This window comes from Macaca thibetana, chromosome 7 (assembly GCF_024542745.1).
Source record: "Macaca thibetana thibetana isolate TM-01 chromosome 7, ASM2454274v1, whole genome shotgun sequence".
In the NCBI taxonomy this organism is placed as follows: domain Eukaryota; kingdom Metazoa; phylum Chordata; class Mammalia; order Primates; family Cercopithecidae; genus Macaca; species Macaca thibetana.
The window spans coordinates 165,932,561-165,954,980 of NC_065584.1; the positions used below are offsets into that span (position 1 = coordinate 165,932,561).

General features: G+C 47.6%; 1 protein-coding gene across 4 annotated transcripts in view; it reads left to right on the top strand.

Moving 5' to 3' along the window:
* CEMIP (cell migration inducing hyaluronidase 1) overlaps positions 1–22,420 on the top strand; it is a 172,330-nt gene that overhangs the window by 122,786 nt on the left and 27,124 nt on the right. For all 4 annotated transcript variants that reach the window (XM_050798563.1, XM_050798564.1, XM_050798565.1 and 1 more), the window contains 6 exons: positions 3,899–4,074; positions 6,328–6,537; positions 17,226–17,431; positions 18,451–18,520; positions 19,419–19,547; positions 22,046–22,131. In XM_050798563.1, the coding sequence (XP_050654520.1) occupies positions 3,899–4,074; positions 6,328–6,537; positions 17,226–17,431; positions 18,451–18,520; positions 19,419–19,547; positions 22,046–22,131 (877 nt within the window). The remainder of the gene's footprint in view (positions 1–3,898; positions 4,075–6,327; positions 6,538–17,225; positions 17,432–18,450; positions 18,521–19,418; positions 19,548–22,045; positions 22,132–22,420) is intronic.

Here is a 22,420-nt window from a genome sequence, read left to right on the forward strand (position 1 = left end):
TGCTATCTACCAACTCCCGTTATTATAGGTGTGAAGCCAGCGGTGGGAGCCTTGGAGACGGTGCTAGTGACAGCTGCAGGTGTCATTTCTGTTACACTAGCCTCCTACCATATGCCAGGGGCTTAATTTCTAAGCACATCCCATGGATTAACTCATTTAACATTCACAGCCACCTTTTGAGGTATGTGCTATTATTATCTCCATTTTATAGATGAAGAGCCTGAGGTTCCAAGAGCTTAAATACACTCAGGGACTCACAGCTGTGAGCTGAGTTGGAATCTGACCCTCACAGCCTGGCTCCAGAATTACAATCCTCCCCATCACACTATCTTACCTCTGCAGCCACGTTCAAGGCCGGATCCCTGAGGAAGTTCCTCTGGCCACCTATGAGAGCAGAAACCTCTAGTCAGCGTCCTTCCTGGACACCATATTTTAAGGTGGATGCTGGCAAGTTGAGAGAAACACCCAGAGCACCAGGATGCACGTGCTGTGAGGGATGGTTGGAAGATGAAGGATGAGTGTCCTGGAGGTGGGGAGGCTTGGCCTGGTTTCCTGGCTCTGCTGAGCACTGCAGGAACTCCCATAAGGAAAGACTAACACTGAGTGTGGTCAAGGAGCACATCATTGAGAAGGAGAAACTGGAGCTAAGTGGGACAAAGTGGAGAAAGCTTTCTGCAGGTAGAGGGAGATACACTGATGAAAGCAAAGGCATGTTCAAGGAAGGATGATGGTCTGGTCTGGCCGGAACAGAAGAGGGTGTGTGGGAGTGATAAGAGATGAACCCACAGGAGTTGGAGTTTCACTGTGTCAGCCCCTTAGACTGGTAAACAGGGAGCTGAGTTTTGCATGGAGACCTCTTTGCCATCCCCTGCCTGGCAAGACTGATCCTGCTGCTTTCTGTGCCTGTTCCCTCAACATGCTCAACCCATTGGGGAGTTTGGGAAGTCTCCTTCCTTTCCTTGGCGAAGTTTGCTCTGTGCTCTCAGGATCCACTCAGAAGCCAGTGCAAAGCTCTTTTTCAGAAAGATTCTGCACCCCCACACTTGGGAAGGCCCCGTAACTGAAGGCCACAGAGCTGATGGATGGGAGATGAGTCAGGGATGGAAGGAGAGGTTTTTCTGAGGGTGGCCAGAGGGAGCCCTGCTTCTGGATCTCAGAACTGTAAAGACACATGGCCCTGTAACCCAAATGAGAAGCCATGTTCAATGGGCTGTCCTGGAGGAGGGAACTCCAGCATTCTGCAGAGTTAACTCATTTCATATCATTTCCCCTGGTCGGTGTCAGAACCCTGGATGAAACGGAAGGCCTGACAACTTCCATGTATGGTGTCCACTCCTGACCCCTTCGGCAGGGCACAGAACTTTTTGGCATCTGCATATCAGGGAGTAAGAGTCCATGTCAGTAAATGGAATCTTTCTAAGATTATTATTTTTTAATGTCTGATACTTATTTAAAGAAGGATCCTGTGCTGGGTGTGGTGGCATCTGCCTGTAGTCCCAGCATTTTGGGATCCCCAGACAGGAGGATTTTTTGAGCCCAGGAATTTGAAACTACAGTGAGCTGTGATCACACCACTGCACTCCAGCCTAGGTGACAGGGCAAGACCCAACCCAGTATCTAAAAAAAAAGGAGGACTCTGTGATAGATGGAATAATAACCCCTAAATATATTCATGTCCTGATCTTCAGTGCCCATGAATGTTAGCTTATGTGACAAAAGGGACTTCGCAGATGTGATAAATTAAGGCTCTGGAGATGGGAGATTATCTTGGATTATCTGGGTGGGCCAAATGTGATCACAAGGGTCCTTAAAAGAGGGACATGGGAAGGTCAGAGTCAGAAGAGAGTGACGTGATGACAGGGGCAGAGACTGGAGTGATGCACATTAAAGAGGGTGGAAAGGGTCATGAGCCAAGGAACACAGGCAGCCACTCAAATCTGAAAAGGGCAAGGAGCAGATTCTCCTCTAGAGCCTTCATGAGGAACCAGTCCTGTTGACACCTTGATTTATCCCCATTAGACTCATTTCATACTTGTGACTCCCAAGGCTATAAGAGAATAAATTTATGTTGTTTTAAGCCACTAAGTTTATGGTAATTTGTTACTGCAGGATAGGAAACTAATACCAACTCCATGGGAGATATTTTCTCAAATTTGCCGTTCATCAATTTCACATCTTGAATAAGATACTTAAAAAAAAAAAAAAAAAAAACCTACAATCTCACTGAATCTGCAGAATCCCAAAACGGTAAACATCCCTAGAAACACTGCAGGCACACAGGATATGTGCAGGGTGAAGGGGCAGGCAAGGGTCTCAGCTCTTCCTGTGGAGGAGACAGCAGGACAATGTCACCGTAGAGGGTGTTGCTCAGGGCTAATTATAACCATGGTCTTCATATGTGAACACTGGCAGTGTCTGGGGGCTGAGGCCGGTGCTCCATTGCTCCAGTCAAGATCACAGTGAAAGCCAAGCCGTGTAGGTGGTGTGGTTCAGGCTGGGAATCCACATGGGAGGTTATTGCTCTCTGTAACTGCATCCTCAAATGGAAGAGAAAGTATCCATAAGCCAGGTCAGCAACCTCAGTGACGAGCCCAACAAATTTAGAGCTCGCCTAAGATCTCTTTATTCCATAAAAGATTGTGGGATTGTTGTGGAGGCAGAATTTGGGGCTATAAATCACAGGAAGTTCTGAAGTTTGAACTCCTGTCACCCTGCACCGTTCTTGAGATGCATTTTCTGCACAGAGTGGAGAGGAAGAGACTGCATTTGGCAAGAGATTGAGTGGAGTGATGGGAGGGAGAGAATGGAGAGAAAACGGAGGGGTTAGGTGCAGACCACAAGTTCAGGGGCTCTGATTACAGCGGGAAAGAGACTGGCAATTGCTAGGAGAGGTAGCAGAACTGGAAAAGGTCTTTTGTTTGTTAGTTTTTTAAGGATGGGAAGGTCTAGAGAAGTTTGAAGATAGAATATAAGGAGCCCAAAAGAAGGAAGAAATGAAATTACTAGTGCAGGGAGTCCAGGGCCTTAAGGATATGGAAAGGGGTGGGACTGGGGGGTCAGTGCACAAGTGGGGAGAGCATCCTCTCCACCAACACCAGAGGGAGGGCAGGGGATGGTGAGGAGCTCAGTATAGAGTCAGATGAAGGCCCTTCTTCCCTGCTCCACGTGGTACCATGGAGGCATCCAGAGCCAGGCCACAGTGGTGGATGCAGAAGCTCCAATCTGGCTCTTTCTGGAGCCCCAGGCTGTAGATACATACTCTACATGAGGCTGAGGTAAGCAGAATAGGGATTTGCCTGCTTTAACAGATTATGAATTTGCACTGTTCTAAAGCAGGGGCTTTAAAGACAGAGAGGATCTGTTTTATCTCCCTAACATTGGCAATCTACGGTATCATCCAGAGACCAGGTTTCTTCTCTCCCATTGCTCTGCCGTCTTTGGGGCATGGTTCTTACCTGCATGGGTGAGGCTAGCCTGACAGCCCCCAGGAAAGAGCAAGAGGAGGGCAGTCTGGAGGTGGCACTTACCACTTCTCACACCTTACGGCCACACCTAACTGCAAGGAGGCTGAGAAATGTCATTCCGTTGGGTGGCCCTGTGTCCAGCTAAAATGCGGGAGTCTAGGACTGAAAAGCAGAAGAGGAGACAAATATTAGGGGACAATTAGCCATTTCTGCTAAGGGCTTCAGACCTAAGCCTGTGTAGCTGTGAGATCTGGCTCTGCATGCAGGCGTGTGACTTCACCTCCCTGACCTTCATCCCTCTGTAACATGAGACCACTGTGCACACCGGTCATGGTGATGAGTAAGCAGTAGCCATGGAAGCACCTGGCATGGGCCCGGAACTCAGTGGGCATGCAGTACCTGCTGTTGTTTACCTTCCTCCCTTTCTGCCCTAGGGAAACCAATGTACCTGCACATCGGGGAGGAGATAGATGGTGTGGACATGCGGGCAGAGGTTGGGCTTCTGAGCCGGAACATAATAGTGATGGGGGAGATGGAGGACAAATGCTACCCCTACAGAAACCACATCTGCAATTTCTTTGACTTCGATACCTTTGGGGGCCACATCAAGGTATGTATCAGTCTGGCAGAATCTTTCAACCCAACCAGGAGAGTTCCCATGATGTCAGCCTCTAGGCGGGGCTTCTTGGTAGGGATGAGGGTCGGGGAACAAGAGGAGGGATCAAGGGGAGGGCGCCTTCTGGAAGTTTGAGAAGTCTTATGTATTATCCATTGGTGTGCAGCTCCCCCTACAAATATTTGGGAATAAGAGAGATGACAGAGCTAACTCGACAACAAACAGCTCTCTGCCACGTGGTACACATCACACTGTTTCAACACTACCTTCATTCCTTGTCTTCATTATTTCATGACTACTTCATTATTACTTCATTATTGCCCTGATCACTTCCTAAAAGAACTAGCATTTAACTTGCAAAAGGTCACATTTACGATAGATCCATTACCATATAGATAAAACAATAAGCAGGTGAGAGGAACTAGAAGTTGCAGCATTGGCTGGGCATGGTGGCTCATACCTGTAATCCCAGCACTTTGGGGAGCCGAGGTGGGTGGATCACCTGAGGTCAGGAGTTCAAGACCAGCCTGGCCAGCATGGTGAAACCCCATCTCTACTAAAAATACAAAAATTATCTGGGCTGGTGGCGGGCGCCTGTAATCCCAGCTACTCGGAGGCTGAGACAGGAGAATTGCTTGAACCCAGGAGGCAGAGGTTCAGTTAGCCGAGATCACGCCACTGCACTCTAGCCTGGTGACAGAGTGAGACTCTGTCTCAAAACAAAAACAACAACAATAACAAAAAGAAGAAGTTGTAGCATTAAATTTACCTGTGAATTTCCTGGTTAGAGTCAAGACAAAGAAGAGACGTAGTGAGCTGCAGGGTTCTTACCGCACAATATAGAAAAATGGTACTAGTTTATTGGTGCTTACGTTTTCCTAGTATTAAGCTCAAAGAGGAATTTCTTTTATATCACAATGCAAAGTGCCTTTCTATTGTATTGCTTAAGATACCCAAAATTTCTTCATGTGGTAATTGGTTTCAATGCCGATAGCATAATATTACCTCGGAGTTTTGCGAAGATAGTTCTCTTAAAGCTAATATCATGCACTTTAAGGATAAGACTTTTTGGTAGTGGAACTGAAGAGACAAATGGAGTGAAACTTACAGCATTCACAATGGGGGCCTACTCGCATTTTATGTGAGATAGTGCTTTGTCACATAGGCCTGTATTATAGGATTTCTATCATCCCTGGTCCCTACTAATTCAATGCTAGCAGTGCTCCCCAGTCATTATCACCACGAAAAACACTTCATATATCCACTCGTCTCCTGGGTATGGGGTGGGGCAGAGGCGACAATACTGTCCTCAGTTGAGAAACTCATTAGTGAAACTAAAGCAGAAATAACAGGTCTATGTTACACAAGCTGCTGTAGCCCCCTTTCCAATCCTGAGAGCAGTCCCTGAGTGATCAGGGGACTCTTTCCCACTGAGCTCAAACTAGCCTTCAGAGTCATTCTCAACACAGCTCTCCAGGGCAGCCACTGCTGGAGTTGACACTCCAGTTGACACCTATTTTTGGAAGAAATGGTTAGCATGCCAAGATTATCCTTCTCTAGTAGAGGTTAGCTGAGCCTGACCTTTGACAGGAATCATTTTCAGACTGTGCTTTCATGGTGAACACCTGGAGGGCAGGAATTCTGTGTGGTCAAGTGGTTTTCTTGAGCCCAAAAGGAATGACTCTAGGCATATCATGAAGCAAGTGTGTGGCATCCCCTCTGCTCACACACATGCCACCAGAACATGGGCTCATGAAGATTCCAGAGTCGGTGTTCCCTTTCCCTCTGCTAGGAGAAGGTCTTAGGTGGGAGACAATGGCAAAGGCTCTTGCTGCTCCATAGTTCACTGTAACCTGGATTCCCCATGCTCATAGGGCATGCTTTTTGCTAGCCCACTCCTCTAGATTATCTCGGAGTTATCCTTTGCTCCTAACACTTGATGGTTTGGGGACAGGAAAGGAGGGTCAAAGTGAGCCCCAACTATAGAATAGCCCTTCAGAACATCTCATTTCCAAGCACTCCATTTCCTCACAATGTCCTCTGTCATTAGCAGCTCCTTGCCTGTCTTCCACAGTATAAGAAGGGCCAGGCATTCTAACCCATTTGCAGAGAATATCTTTGATTTACTGAGTATTGGGTGGGGACTGACAAAGAACAATGCCTCTGCATCTTCGGAATATGGGCACTAGCCAGGGAAATCCCAAAGCATCTCATGGGCTCCTCTGACTCTTGGTTCTCCTCTCCTAGTTTGCTCTGGGATTTAAGGCAGCACACCTGGAGGGCATGGAGCTGAAGCATATGGGACAGCAGCTGATGGGTCAGTACCCGATTCACTTCCACCTGGCCGGTGATGTAGATGAAAGGGGAGGCTATAACCCACCCACATACATCAGGGACCTCTCCATCCATCATACATTCTCTCGCTGCGTCACAGTCCATGGCTCCAATGGCTTGTTGGTAAGCACCTCCTTCCCTCAGGGAACTCTGGGGATGGGCCATGAATGGTTAGCACTGGAGGGGTGTTTGGATGTAGACATTTAATCCAGGGCCTTTGGGGGTTGAACCATCCTTAGCTCAGGTTTTAGAATGATATCAACTGGGAGCAGATCACCAACCAAACAAGAAGGAGAAAATAGAGGTTTGTCCTTACCAAAGGTACCAAGCAGAGATGGGAGAGTGATTACTTTGTGGTGGTTTCTAGGAGTCCAGTTTTTCCTGTGCTTCACTGGCATAACATGAAATCTGGAGATCATTCCGCCACCACACAGCATGACAGCTCTGCTAACTGCAGACAGGGGGGTCACACAAGACTTGGCTGTGGTATCTACCCAACAGATTTGAGATGGTGACAACAATGGGCTTTTTTTCTTCTGTTGAACCAAGTGTACCTTCAGAGCAAGTTCTGCTGGGAGAAATACTCTCATTAGCAAATTGGCATGTGTATCAGAGGCTTGTCTTGATTTCCACAGATAATTTTTTTATACTAAACTGACCTTTCTCTAAGTGAACTACATTTCTATCCTCTATAAACTTTAACACTGGACATCACAAAATGGCACCCTGCTAGCTGAATCTAGCAACCAGATGTGTTTTGTTTGGCTTATACTGTGTTTAGAGAAACATTTGAACATTTTTACACTAAATTGATAATTTTACACTAAATTGGACTTTCTTTAAATGAACTACACTTTATATCCTCTATAAACTTTAAAACTGGATGTCACAAAATGACACCCTTCAAGCTGAATCCAGCTATACAATGTGTTTTGTTTGGCTTAAATAGTGCCAAGAAACATTTGAATTAGTTTCCATCATTTAAAAATTAAGAGATTCTACATAAAAATATGGATTCCTGTCTTCTTTTGAAAAGTAGGATGAGTTGGCAATGCCTGTCCTGCCTCCCTGCAAGGCAACAATGGCTTGGAGCAGAGTCGAGGCTGCCTCCACTAAGACAGGTGTGCGTTCTCCAGTGTGCAGCAGGCCTACCATGGCTGTTACAACTACTATAAATCCCCCAGGCCAGTGCCACTCCTTTCATTGCCTGCTGGCCCCTGTGGGCATTTGCGTTTGTAACCCCTGCTTTAAACCAAGCAGAGCAAGCCTCACCAACAGGCATATGGTTATGGGAAAATAAGGAGGCTGTCCGTGTGACACTGGTGTGGTTCTATTCCACGTACTCTTCTATTATAAAGAGTGTCTGTTGTTTCTGTGTTTTAAATGCTCTGATTTAAAACCTCCCACTGAGTAAAGAGAAGAGATCCTCAGCTTTGGAGCCCAGTCTAGGAGGGCCTGGGTTCAAGGGCTTGATCCACAGATTGTGAGCTGTAGGACCTTGGGCAAGTAGCTTAACTTCTCTGAACCTCAGCTTCCTGCTCAGTCAAGTAAAAAAAACAACACCAAACACATAGGGCTGTTGTGAGGATGAATGAGATGCAGGTAGGTTTCATGTGGAGGTACTGTCCACACATGAAGGCTGATTCTTCCTAGCAGGTGGTAGAGGACTGTGCTGGAGCCATTGCTGGAAGCTATAGGAATTTTTTCTGGCTCAAGGAAAAAGGAAAGGAGAATGTTTTCTGGCTAAAGCTGAAAGACATCAAGATTTACAATAAATTCAGAATGTCAGGGATGAGCATGGGCTCTGGAGCCAGACTTCCTGGGTTGCAATTAGAGTTCTGCCACTTACAAGCCGTGTGATCTTGGGCCAGTCATTTTACCACTCTATGCTTCTGTAAAATGGAGAGGATGGCACTGCTTACCCTACATGGTTGCTTCCAGGATTAAGCAAGCAGAGAACACAGAAAGCATGGAGCCCAGTGTGTGGCCCACATTTTGCCTTGGGTGCAGGCCTCAGGTCTGTCCTGCTCCCTCATGTGATTTGCAGAACCAGTGCAATGGATGCAATCACACCTTTCTCACACAGGGTGGTGATGGCAGTCAGGATACATGGTGAAGAGAACAATGTAGAATTGGTTAGGAAAGATAACAGGCCTCACTGTGTCTTTGGAGCTTTACTTGTTCTAAGCATTTTCGTTGAAGTTCTATTCATAAATTTAGCTTAAATTCACCTACATTCAACTTTATTAAAAAGAAAGATATTAAGATTACCAGAAGCCTGTGATTACAGATCTGGAACAGTTTGAATGGAAGCTCTTGTGAATCTCAGGGAAAATACACACCACACACACACACATACACACACACCCTGGAGTGTGGATGTGTGGCTGTGCTTTCTCACACACTTGCTGTGTGACTGCTGGCAAGCTACTTAACCAGGCAGGTCTTCAGTTTCCTCACACATGCTGTGGAGAATGTGATGGCTTCCTCTCAGGGTGGTTCAGTTAGAAAATACCTGTGAAATGTTTTTGGCTGTCTTTGGAATAGCAAACCTTTCTCAGAGTGCTGAGCCCAGGTCTCAGCTGTAGCAATGGACTCAAAAAGGGGGAAGTGGCACAAGAATTACTGGTGGCAGGAGCAGAGGCCTTGGGCACTCTAGGACACCCAGCAGGGCAGTGTTGAGAGTGAGCATCCCAGCAGGGCTGCAGCCTGGGAGAGGCTGGGAGAGGCTAGGAGAGCTGGGAGAGGCTGGGAGAGCTGGGAGAGGCTGGAAAAGATGGCATAGGCCTTGAGCCAGGAGTGTAAGTTCGTGAAGATAGTCTGGGGGAGTGAGAAATGTGTGGGGTAAGAGGGAAGGCAGCAGATCGGGGGTAACCCACGGGGCTGTATCTGGAGCAGCCACGTGGGTTACTTGTACCCACAGTGGAGGTGGACTCTTGGAGCTAGAGCCTTGGACAACTTATCAGAACCAGAAGACCCTTGCTGCCCTGTATGCCAAAGTCTCCCTCCAGCCTGGCTCTTAGGGATGCCAGCTGCCAAACTGGCAGGGCCATTGTCCAGACATTAGGTGGCCGAGGTACCAGTTACAGCCTGGTCCTAGTGGCCACATAGGACTCCAGCCTCACTCAGCTCAGGACTGAGCTTGTTGGCCAAGCTGGTGGGTTAGAAGTTGAAGTTGCCCTTGAGGCCTTCCCAAGGTAAAACCAAATTGTCCTGGCTTAGAATCTAGATGAAGTGCAGGCCTCTAACTCTCTAAGTCAGACAGACAGCAGGGTAATGCAGCATATTCCAGTGTCCTTCCCTAAGATCTCCAAGAGCCATCCCCCACATGGGAATTGGGTTTTATGGATTGGCACCTCACCCTGTAAATGCTCCGCCACTGGGGCAGAGATTTCCACATTCGGAGATGCTGCCTTGGGAACTGGATGATCTCCATAGGTATTTCACATTTGCTTCCCTCATTTTGGCTTGAAGGATTTACTCACGCCTGACTATGTTTGGAAAGACGTTTTTAGCTGATGGGACAAAAGGAGGCCAAATACAGACAAAGATGAGATCCTGATTTGGAATGCAGAGGCCACTCAGTAGCATCAGAGAAGCCTTTTTCCTAACACCATCCCTGATCTGAAGGAGGAAGATTCCAGACAAGCAGATACTGGCTTGGGAGAAAGAAGGGTTTCTAGGTGTGCAGAGCTGAGAGTGCCTTAAAGCCTGGCCCTGGGCTGATCCTACAGTGTCCTGGAAGCCCCTTGCTCATGAGCTCCTCTCTCCCTGCTGCCTGTAGATAGGCTCTGATATCCTTTATCTTCAGAGGACAGCTTCCTTCATCCCTAATTCCCCCTTGGGCAGCCACCTTTGCTCTTTCCCTTTCTTCACCACCAACTCTTGGGAAGGGTGGCCTGAAATTCCACCAACTCCTGCTTCTTACTCCTGTCCTGACACAAATGTGGGCTTCTCAACTTTTGCTCTCTCTGAGCCTTGGTGATAGTTCTCAACAATGTCATTCAAAATGTCACCACCAAGCTCAGCAAACCCACCGCTGTCTCTCCTTCTTCATTCAATTCCTAACTCTTTCTTGATATGGCAGTTATTGTGGGCTTCAGTAGAACATTGAGGTAAAAGAGCATAGAGTCACAGAGACCTGTGTTTTCATCTGCCAGTGTGGCCTTGTGGGACTGATGGAAATTTTCTGGGACTCAGTTCCTTCCTGTGTGAAGTGAGGGTGATGATAGAACTAACTTCAAAGGGTCTTTAGGAAGATTAAACCAGACAATGTATATGACATAGTCAGCAATGATATTAAATAGTATTACTTATTAAATAGTATCACTGTGTGCCTCTGTATCTAACTGTGTTCTGTGTAAACATCTCTGGTTCTGTAAGATAGTAGCAAGTATCCAAACAAACAAAAAGAGACTGGCCTCTGTAGTTAAAAGACCTTGGCAAACACTGCATACATGTCTTCTTTCCCTGTTTTGGAAATTCATGATGAGTGCTAGCAGAGCAAAGGCTTGCAATAAAAACACATGCTTAGCTTTGGTTATCCTAGCAATGCCTAAACTCATTCGCGTCTCACAAAGCTGGTGTTCTGTAATACAGTTTGGAAAATGCTTCTCACTGTATTGATATTGTCAATGGTGTCTTTCTTGAAATGCAATGGTTAGCACCAAAGCTGCAGGATGCAGGCAGATGTGGGGTGCAGTCTGCCTTCAAAGGAAGGCTCTATGGCACAGTATCTGTAGGCTGGATAGTGGGAGTGGGGGATGCAAAATGGGCCCCCACTTCATCTTAACATGTGTTTCTCAACACTGAGGCAGGACATAGGGGGAATCACCTTCCTGTTTTTCCTGGAGGAAATGAATCCATTCCAGTACTTTTGTGGAAGCACAAAATGACTTCAATATGGGTTCTACTTGTTTCTTCCTCCCTTTCCTCTTTAAGGCAGAGAATGGGAGAAGAAACCATGCCCTTTCCTTTCCTTCTTTTCCTCCTTGTGCATTGCTCAAAATGTTCTATCTTTGACATAAATGCTCCCAATAGCCACAAGATGCTTGAAACCAGGATGTCCCCAACAGGCTGCTACATGTGGCCCTGCAGGTTGTGCCCTGCACTGCTCCAGGGGTGCCATCTATATGGACTGCAGCCAGTCCCCAAGTGCCCCAGCCCCAGGGACACATCCTCCCTCTGGCATCCTATGAAAGATGGCTGAGCCCTCTGTGTATTTGGCAGGAAATCCAGTGCCCTCTCTCTCTGACTCACAGCTCTGGAATTTGTGGGAGAGGCTTCGGCTTTTCCTGGTTACCTCCCTCTTTCAGTTTCTTGAATTCACATTCTCACTCACTTCTTGATTCATGTAGCTGCTCTCAACTTGGAACTGCTCAACAGGCTCACCTCTCCTGCTACCTAGACAGAACTGATTTATCAAGACAGGGGAATTGCAATAAAGAGTTTAATTCACACAGAGCTGGCTCTACGGGAGACTGGAGATTTATTATTACTCAAATCAGTCTCCCCCAAAATTGGGGGATCAGGGTTTTAGGGATAATTTGATGTTTAGGGGGTGGGAAAGGGAGAGTGCTGATTGGTCGGGTCAGATATGGAATCACAGGGAGTCCAAGCTGTCCTCTTGTGCTGAGTCAGTTCCCAGTGGGGGCCACAAGGTCAGATGAGCCAGTTTATCCATCTGGGAGGCACTAGCTGATCCATTTAGTGCGGAATTTTAAAAATATCTCAAGCACTAACCTTAGGGTTTACAATAGCGATGTTGTCCCCAGGAGTAGTTGGGGAGGCTTGGAATCTTGTGGCCTCTAGCTGCATGACTCCTAAACCATAATTTCTAATCTCGTGGCTAATTTGTTAGTCCTACAAAAGCAGTTTAGTCCCCCCGTAAGACTGGGATTTGTTTTGGGAAGGGGCTGTTATAGTTTTTGTTTCAAAGTTAAACTATAAACTAAGTTCCTCCCAAAGTCAGTTTGGCCTACGCCCAGGAATGACCAAGGACAGCTTGGAGGTTAGAAGCAAGATGGAGTTGGTTAGGTCAGATCTCTTTCACTGTCATAATTTTCTAACTCTTGTAATTGCTGCAAAGGCAGTTTCAATCTCTCCTTTCCATATGAACCCAAATATGAAACCCAGACCCTTGTCCTTGATTTCCCCAAAAGTTTCATTGGCCCAGGGCTTTTACTGGTGGATTGGGGTAAGAGATGCAGAGGGAGAGGGGGTACACTAGAGATCAGCACGGAAACCAACAGTAAGACATGGAGTAACAGGTCCCTCTATAGACCAAACGCTTCCCCCTAGGCTACTGCCTCCCCACCCCCAACCAGGTTATTGAGTTCTTTTCCCCTCCTCTTCATTCTCCCATCCTCCTCCCCACCTCTTCTGGGCTGCCTTAGAAACTCATTCCTTTCCTTGTTAGGCAGAGTAACTCGGTTGTCCAGGTTTTTTCTTCCACCCGGTTTTAATTTGCATATTCAAAAACTCATTAAGACACTCACAAACAAATGACCCACCACTCTACTCTATGGCAATCTTCTTTTCAGCAGTTCAAAAAGAAATTAAAAAAAAAATGGCAGAAGATTGGAAATGCCGGTCTTCTTTATAACATGGTTGTATTTGTTGTCGAGTTTCTCAATCACATAAATCATATCACACCCACCCTAGCAGGCAGAAACAAGTAAAGTTCACTTCTATCTGTATTTGTTTGTTTTAAACAGCAGTTTCTTTTACTTGCTGTATACAGGTTGATGGTGGAAATTATTACATACAGATATGTCCTGATTTGCACAGAAGGGTCCATTTTTGACCTGTTGTCCCAGCTTAACTACTAATCACACCTCCTTCACTTCAAAAGTGTCCTGGTTTAGACCATAAACCAAATAAAATGGTCACACCCTCCCCCGCCACTGAAGCAGTCCCTGCTGGCTCTTTCTAGCTCTGTGTCAGGCAGAGCCCAGGAATTTTCTCCTTCACAATCTTCTGCCTGGACCACACCTAAAAACAATTGAAGACTTAAAACAGTGTTCAGGAATTGCTTTCACAACTACCAACCAACAGTAGGGAGGAAGATATCCAGAAGAACAAAGGGAAAAATACAATTTGTGCAAAAGAATGGGGGGAGAACTTACGCATTACTTCTGGTTGGCACACATAGGGACTGAATGGCCACCTGTGAATCTATATGCATGTTTGTTTATGCAGCTACTGTTTATGTATCTGCTATCTCTATCTCTATCTATCTATCTATCTATATCTATCTATCTATCTATCTATCTATCTATCTATCTATCTATCCATCCATCCATCCATCCATCCATCCATCCATCCATCCATCCATCTATCTATCTATCTATCTATCTATCTATCTATCTATCTATCTATCTATCCATCCATCTATCTACGTCTATCATCCCAAGCTACGTCACAGTTTAAATATTTAACTCTGGGTAATGTTCTAAGGAAGAACAATCTCAGAATGTTAGAGCTGGAAGAAACTTTAGACATCATCCTATCACACAGGGACACTTACGCAAGTCACACACAGCAAGTTTGTGGCTGAGTAAAGACCTGAACTTGTGTCTTCTACCCCCACTCCAGGGCTGTCCTCGGCCTTATCATGCTTCCCTCTTGATTCTGTGCGCCATCCTCACCCCACTCCTAATGAGAAGAAAGAAATGCAGCCCAAAGTGAGAGCACCTTTTTCTTTCTGGCATTGTTGAGTATTGATTAACACACAGGTTATGGACTCAGACAGATGGGGAATCAAGTCCCAATTCAGTCCTTGCAAGAGAAGTGATGTGGGGCAACTTTCTAAGTCTGTGTCACTTATAGAATCGTAGTTGCCATGAGGTTTAAATAAGATAACATGTAAAAACATTTAGTATCCAATAAACAGTGATCATTTTTCTTCCTTTCAATGAGGGTTTTTCTCTCAGGAGTTAGTTTCTTTCTCTGGCATTTTTTAGAATAAGAATGTACCTAACTCATTATTTACTCCTATTCAGAGAAAGACTACCCAAAGTATGATCCACACAGCAGGGTAAATGGGTTCCTAAGATTTAGAAAGAGCTATGGGCAGGAGGCAGGGGGCAGGAGGCAGGAGGCAAGAGGCTTGAGTTTGATCACAGCTGCAGAATGAGGTTGCTGAGCATCCTGGGACACTCCATGTCCCTTCTCTGGGCCTTGGGATCCTCCTTTGTAAAGTTGAAGGCATTACACTTGACCTCAGATGTTCTTGCCTTTTTCTCCCATGCTTGTCTGTCCAGGCTATTTATAACAAACTTTTCGAGCTTAATAGGAGAAAGGAAAGCAGTCCCATTGGCTGACCTTGATACTGATTGACTTATTAAACAGGTGAGTAGGATTCAAGATCACACCCTTGCCTATTACTAAAGATGAAGGGAAGGATGTTTATTCAGAAGAACAGAGAGCCTGCCTGGAACAGAGCTACATGTATGTTGGGTTCTCCCTTATGGAGTGAGGACACAGAAAACCATGCTTCTAGCCTTGACCTTCTACATATGGCTTATGTGACCTTTGGCAAATCACTTACCTTCTCTGAGTCTCGTTTTCCTCATCTCTAAAAAAAATAAAAATTGAATAGAGGATGCTGTGAGATTTCAGCAAGATTAAAAAGTATAAGAGGCCAGTCCAGTGCTGGGATATGGAGTGTGGTTTGAGGATGCTTTTAAAGGATGGCTGCCTGGGAGTTGGGGAGTAGGCGGCTATTATATGAAAGACCCTGGGCCAGGTGCAGTGGCTCACGCCTGTAATCCTAGCACTTTGGGAGGCCAAGGCAGAAGGATTGCTTGAGCCCAGGAGTTTGAGACCACCCTGGGCAACATGGTGAAAGCCCAACTCCACCAAAAATACAAAAATTTGTCATTTGTGGTGGCGTACACTTGTAGTCCCAGCTCCCCGGGGGACTGAGGTGGGAGAATGGTTTGAGCCCAGGTGGCAGAGGTTGTAGTGAGCCGAGATCACACCACTGCACTCCAGCCTGGGCAACAGAGCCAGACCTTGTCTCCAAAAAAAAAAAAAAAAAAAAAAAAAAAAAAAAAGCCTGGAAGGAACTGTGGTGTCTACATCAGGGCCTGTCAATCAGGGATGATTCTGTCACCCTTCCTCCCTTCTACCCAATGGAATATTTGGCAATGAATGTCTGGAGACATTTTTGGTTGTCACAACTGAAGAGGTTTTCCTGGCATCTAGTAGGTGGAGACCAGGGAGGCTGCTAAACATCCTGCAATGCATAGGACAGCCTCTCGAAATGTTCACAGTGCCAGGGGTGGGAGGTGGAGGGTTGTTGCTGGTTGGTATGTGGATTTTCCGGTGATGGCATGGTGGCAGGTACTGAATAGGTATGTGTTGAATTGATGTCATCAGGAAGCAGGAACTCCCTTGGTGGATGACATCATTGGGCAGTCTGTACCCAGGGGTGGGGATAAAGGGTGTAAGATAAGGGAGGCATTTCTCGCCATTGCCCCACTGTGTAACAGGCCACCTTGCAAGGAAGTGAGCATCTCTCTGGAGTGTCTGAGCAGAAGTAGGGTACCTGTTTGCCAGTTATGCTTGGGAACAGAGTCTGGGATTGGACAGGGAGGTGGGGCCCAGGCTAGAGGCCCTCTGAAGACCTGAGTTCTGAGATTGAGGAGTTTAGAGATTCAGACCCAGAAGGGGCTTCAGAGATCATGGAATTCAAGTCCTTCATTTTTGCGGTGGAAAAAAAGTGACTGAAGAGAAGATAGGAGTCTTGTCTGAGATCCCCATGCTGCTTGGATGTGCTGCTGAAACTACATCCCTGGTATCTCAATATCCATGCAAATATTATTTCTGCTTTCCCCACTAACTGTGTATTCCAAAAAGGAAACCAAAGAGCTGGAGTTTGCAGCCCTTTCTAGTTCTGAACCCAGGTGTTGCACATGTGGCTTGATATGCGTCTTGGGCTAACAAGCTGGCTTGGATTTCTGGGTGAGGGTACAATAAGGAGAATCTATACTGGTCTTAATAAAAAGCACACCTGCCCCAGCTCAGGTGCTGCTCCTAGATGAAGTTCCCTCGTCCACCCTTCCTCAGTGGGATCTCCTCTGTGGAGTCCCTCCATGGTAAGTCCTTGTACGCAGGGCACTCAGCTGTGTGCTCCATCGAAGTGGGTGCGCATGGCCCAGCCCATGGCCTCCTCTTGGATTCACCTTCTCACGTATGATATCTTGCCCCCTTTCCTACCCTATAGAGCCTCACCACCCCCAGCTCCTCCAGCTGGAAAGGGCTTTTAAAAGTCACCATCCCTGGCACAGCGCAGTGGCTCTTGCCTGTAATCCCAGCACTTTGGGTACCCAAAGCAGGTGGACCACGAATCAGGAGATTGAGACCAGCTTGGCCAACATGGTGAAACCGGGTCTCTACTAAAAACACATAAAAAATTAGCTGGGTGTGGTGGCACACGCCTATATTCCCAGCTACTCAGGAGGCTGAGGCAGGAGAATCGCTTGAACCCTGGAGGCAGAGCTTGCAGTGAGCCAAGATTGCACCACTGCACTCCAGTCTGGGCAACAGAGCGAGACTGCATCTCAAAAAAAAAAAAAAAGTCACCATCCCACCTCATGTCCCACTTTCCCCAGGCCTATCACTTGTGTCCTATTCATCTCCAAACCCCCAATGCTCCTCCCAGGGCCCAGTGTATGGCTGAGACTATTTAGTGTTTGTTGAATGAATGAATGAGCACATGAGACTATTTAGTGTTTACTGAATGAATGAATGGGCACATGAATAACTGGATGCTTGGTGAAACATCCCTGTCTTGACCCCTGCAGACCAAGGACGTTGTGGGCTATAACTCTTTGGGCCACTGCTTCTTCACGGAAGATGGGCCAGAGGAACGCAACACTTTTGACCACTGTCTTGGCCTCCTTGTCAAGTCCGGAACCCTCCTCCCCTCAGACCGTGACAGCAAGATGTGCAAGATGATCACAGAGGACTCCTATCCGGGGTACATCCCCAAGCCCAGGCAAGACTGCAAGTAAGTGCCTGGACCCCTCTCTGTGTGCTGGGGGGAAGGGGTGTGCATGTGTGAGCATGTGTTCACTCAGCTCAGCCCAGCACCAGACTTCTGCACTTTGGGGCTCTGAGCAGCTTGGGCCTCACAGCCCTTAACCACCTACTGCTCCAGCTTCCTGCAGAGCAGGTGGGAGGGTGTCTTCTCTCTTCTCCCTTCTCAGTTTGCCTCATGTGCGTTTTTCTTATCCAAAGAGGACCCCTGTTCTCATCTGTGGGGCTTCTCTTTATCCACACAGTGCCCTTTGATGAGAGGAAGTGGCTGTCACCTCAGCTGCCACGGAGGCCCCAACCACACGGACCCTTTTCTAGATATGGAGAGAGAGAGACAGAGAGACGGGGTGGTATCTCTCTGCAGTAAGCCTTCCAAGTGCAGCGCCCCTCCCTTAGAAAGGACTACTTTCCTGGGTTCTTCTGACCTACAAGTATTTTAGAGCCAATCTCAGACATCACTTGCACACTGCTTCTATTTTCAAGACTCGTGCTTTTTTAAATTTCTGAACATTTTAAGTGCTTAAACGAGCACCACACTTTAATTAGAAAACTGGGTTTCAGAATAAGTCAATTATTTCTCAGATCTCTGATAAGAGACTCTCAGGCCTCCCAGCACTTTGGGAGGCTGAGGTGGGCGCGTCACGAAGTCAGGAGATTGAGACCGTCCTGGCTGACACAGTGAAACCCCGTCTCTACTAAAAATACAAAAAAAACAAAATTAGCCGGGTGTGGTGGCAGGTGCCTGTGGTCCCAACTACTTGGGAGGCTGAAGCAGAATTGTGTGAACCCGGGAGATGGAGGTTACAGTGAGCTGAGATTGCGCCACTGCACTCCAGCCTGGGTGACAGAGCGAGACTCTGTCTCAAAAAAATAATAATAAAAAAAGAGACTCTCAGGCCAATATCAGAGTGCCTGACCTGCACCTGCTGTGTGGCAGGATGACCCCTGGTGGCCTTTATCTGACTTCAGGTATCTCTGCCCTCCCTGCAGTGCTGTGTCCACCTTCTGGATGGCCAATCCCAACAACAACCTCATAAACTGTGCTGCTGCAGGATCTGAGGTGAGCAGAAGTATCCCTTCTTTGGCAGAAAGTGAGGGTAGGGACTGGAGTCTGGGAGACAGCTCCTGAGGCTTACCTTGAAGTATCTGTGCTCTGAGCCCCAAGCCCAGATATCCATGCAGACAGGCTTAGCTACAGTGAAGAGGAAAACAACAGACTGGGGGTGGTAGGGCAGGGGGTGTCCTTTGGACTTGGTTTTAAAGGACAGCCCTGTCACTTCATAATACACTGGTGACCATAGTTAGTGAACACTGAATGCTTTATGTATAATAAATCATATTAGAATGCCATGATTTTAGCTTAGAAAGGTACCTGACGTATCAGTGTTGTAAGTTCACATAATTTGATTTTTATAAGAACCCAGTGACGCAGGTACTATTATTATCCCCATCTGATAGGGGAGGAAGCTAAGGCTAGGAGAGCTGACATGCCCAGGGGCACACACACAGCTGGGAGGTGGCGGCCACAGCATTCCATCCACACAGCCCTGCTCTCACCCACCCATTCATGCTTCTGGCCTTCCTTGGGACCCTGACCTTGACCTGGAACTTAGCTTCCTTATCTGTAGAATGAAGGGGAAAGCAGACAATGAAATCTCCCTGTGTGTCAGGAAGAGGAGTTTAAGCCCACAGTGATTGAAATGCAACAGTTCCGAGCCATGTCTGATAGAGTAGGAACCCATGACGGGCTTCAACTCTCATGGTGGGCTCTACTTGTCACTGTTTTCCCTCCAGACTGGACCACACGGAGGTGTGTGTTGGGGGTAGGCATTGAGGGCTGGTGTGGGTGACGGCACTAGATACTAGACCCACCTCCAGCGTGGGCTGCGTGGCCACCTTGCCCAGGAGCTCTCTGAGGCTGAACGCTGTGGCTTTTCCCTTCTGTCCTTCCCCAACAGGAAACTGGATTTTGGTTTATTTTTCACCACGTACCAACGGGCCCCTCCGTGGGAATGTACTCCCCAGGTTATTCAGAGCACATTCCACTGGGAAAATTCTATAACAACCGAGCACATTCCAACTACCGGGTAAGTCTTTCCAGACTGCGCCTCTCTGGCCAGCCTCTCGGTCCCCTTCCCAGGCCTGCAGATGATTAGAGCCGGGACAACCAGTTGGCGAGAGCTGGGAACAACTGCATTCTTAACGCTGGTCTCGAAGAAAATGGAGCAGCCTTGTGAGGCCTCCCAGGCCATTGGCCACATTCTTCACACAAATCTCCTGTGGTGGTTCCTGCACGGGCATGGACTTAGCATATGGCCAGAGCCAAAAGGAACAAGTTGTGCTTTCACTCATGCTGACGGGGGGAGAGCTTCTCTTGGTGGCCCCTGAGCTGGGCACCTGAATTTGGTTTGCAGTTCACTTGGCGGGTCTGGGTGTAGTCTCAACCATGAAAAGTTAGGCCTGATCCATAAGCTGAAGGAAATCAAGACGTGGCTCTGAAGGAAGGTGGAGGCAGCATTGGCATCCTCTTTGCTGTTTGCCCTTGTCTTGTTTCTTGGGAAATGAATGGGTTGCTACATCTGTACAGAGCTCAGTGGGCAGGTGGGACACAAAGTCCTCAGTCATCTTCATTTGCTCATCAATATGTCCTAAGCACCTGCTTTTGTGTCCAGCACCAAGCTAGGCACTGGGGGACAGAGGGCATACCAAGATGACTGGGATCTCAAGTCTGTCAAGGACCTCCCAGTAAGGACAGCAGTCAAGACCAGAGTCGTGGGGCATAGGAATGGAGCTTGGAGCATGGCTGAGACCAGAGACGCTGTTTGTGGGGGCAGAGGTGGTCTCAAGGATGCCAGGGCAGTGCACAGGCAGACTCCCAAATGCCTAGGCTGGTGTTCTGGTCCAATCCCTAATGATACCAATGAAGAAAAATTGATGTTCCTCAAAGGAAACGGATACATGCAGAGTCAAAAAGTAAAAAGATTTGTAAAAGCCCAACCAGAGAGAAGACCAAAATGAAGAGATACAGTCTCAGAATAGATCTGTGCTTACACCTAGGAGATGGGGTGGGGCAAGGGGCGAGCAATTGCAGGGTGGGGCAAGGGGTGAGCAGTTGCAGAGTGGAACGGCAGAAAGAGAAGAAGAGTCCCCAGGCAGTGTCATATCCCAGGAACTAGGAAGAGGGTAGTGTCATCGAGCAGTGAGCAGAGGTGTGGAGGACAACAGTCTCACCTTGACAGAGGAGAATTAGTGCAGGGTATCAGAGAGGGCATTTTAGAGGCTGACATGGCCCTCAGAGAGCTGTCTTCATACAAAGGCAGGTGCAGGGGGCATGCTGCTGTTGGTGGCAGGGGGAACAGTGGAGAGAATGTGTTGGCTGCTTGTCAAGAAACCCCCCACTCCCACCCCTTGGGAAGGCTTCATGAGAAGAGAGGTGGGCCACATAGAACCTAGCAGGTGTGGAGAGGCTGGAAAGGGGAGGAGTGCATGCAGGTGAATGGTTTCTAACAAGCAGGGATGCAAGGGCTTATGGGTGGGGCGGGGGTGGGTCTTGAGGAAGGTGGCAGGTCTCATTCTCTGAGGCAGGGAGGGAAGGAGTGAAGAGGAGCCGCCAGCTGGATGATTCAATTGTCTAAGCTAAGGAGGAGGTCCCGCCCTTGGTGTTCATGCCCAGTAAGCCTTGACTCCACATCCACAGTGAGAGGGACCTGTTCCAGGAGGCTTCACCTGGGGTCTCTTATTGGGTCCTCATAACCATCCTGTGACATAGGTGTTACTAGCGCATTTTGCAGATGATATCACTGAGGCTAAGGAGGTGAAGGGACTTGCCCAGTCAGTTAGTGGGAGTAGAGCTGTGAGTCAACCCCACATCATCTGACTCACATCACTGCTGCTGAATTACAAGCCAGAGGGAGAATGACATGACCACAGTGCCCTCCAGTTATCTAAAGAAGAGAAATCTGAGTTTGAGCATTCACAAGAGGCCAGGAGAATCCAGAAAGGAATGAAGACTGAATGGTGGCCTCCCTGGGCAGCATCACTCAGCTGCCTTGATTTCTCCCTACCCCATGGCTGACAAAGTGGACATATTTAGAGTCAAACAAGAAAGCCAGATTCTGTCTTCAAGACAGACAGGAGCTAAAATGAGACTGTGGGAAGGTCACTGTCCCCTGTCCAAGGTAACGATGGGACTTAGGTTCAGCATTTGCTTTAAATCACAGCAGATAAATTTCCTCCGAGTGTACACCTGTTGTTCTTGACTTGGGGCCTGGGCTGTCCAAAGCAGTATGGGTTCTGCACATGGACTTTGCCATTTGGCCTTGGACAAGATATATAATCTCTCTAGACCTCACTTTCCACATATGCTCCTCAAAGAGGTCAAATATTCCAGATTTGGTCTGAGCAATGCAGAATAAGGCAGCATCTTCACCTACCTTACTGTAGATCCTCTACTTCTGTTGATGCAGCCTGAGAACAGAGCCGGTTTTCCTGGAGCATTCAGAAGTATGCAGTGAGGCTGAGTGTGAGAAGATGCCTTTAGCCCACAGTAGAAGTTAATGTGTCCCTCAATATCTCTTCCCTGCAGGCTGGCATGATCATAGACAACGGAGTCAAAACCACTGAGGCCTCTGCCAAGGACAAGCGGCCCTTCCTCTCGATCATCTCTGCCAGGTACTCAGCCATTGGGAAGACACAGTCCATGGTGACCTTGCACTCCAGTTCCTGCCTCCCCCTCCTTTAATCACTCATTCATTCCCTGAGCATCTGTTGAGCCCTTGCTTTGTGCTGGGCATTGAGCTATATGCTGGGGGTACAATGGTGAAAACCTGAGCAGAGTAAAGTCTGAATTAGGATTCCAGCTCCAGTAGCCAAAGGAAGATAGAAATTCCCAGAGGTTTCTAGATCCCTCAGCAAAGTGAATAGCTGGTAAGTCAGCAGAAATGAGCAGGGCCACAGTAGG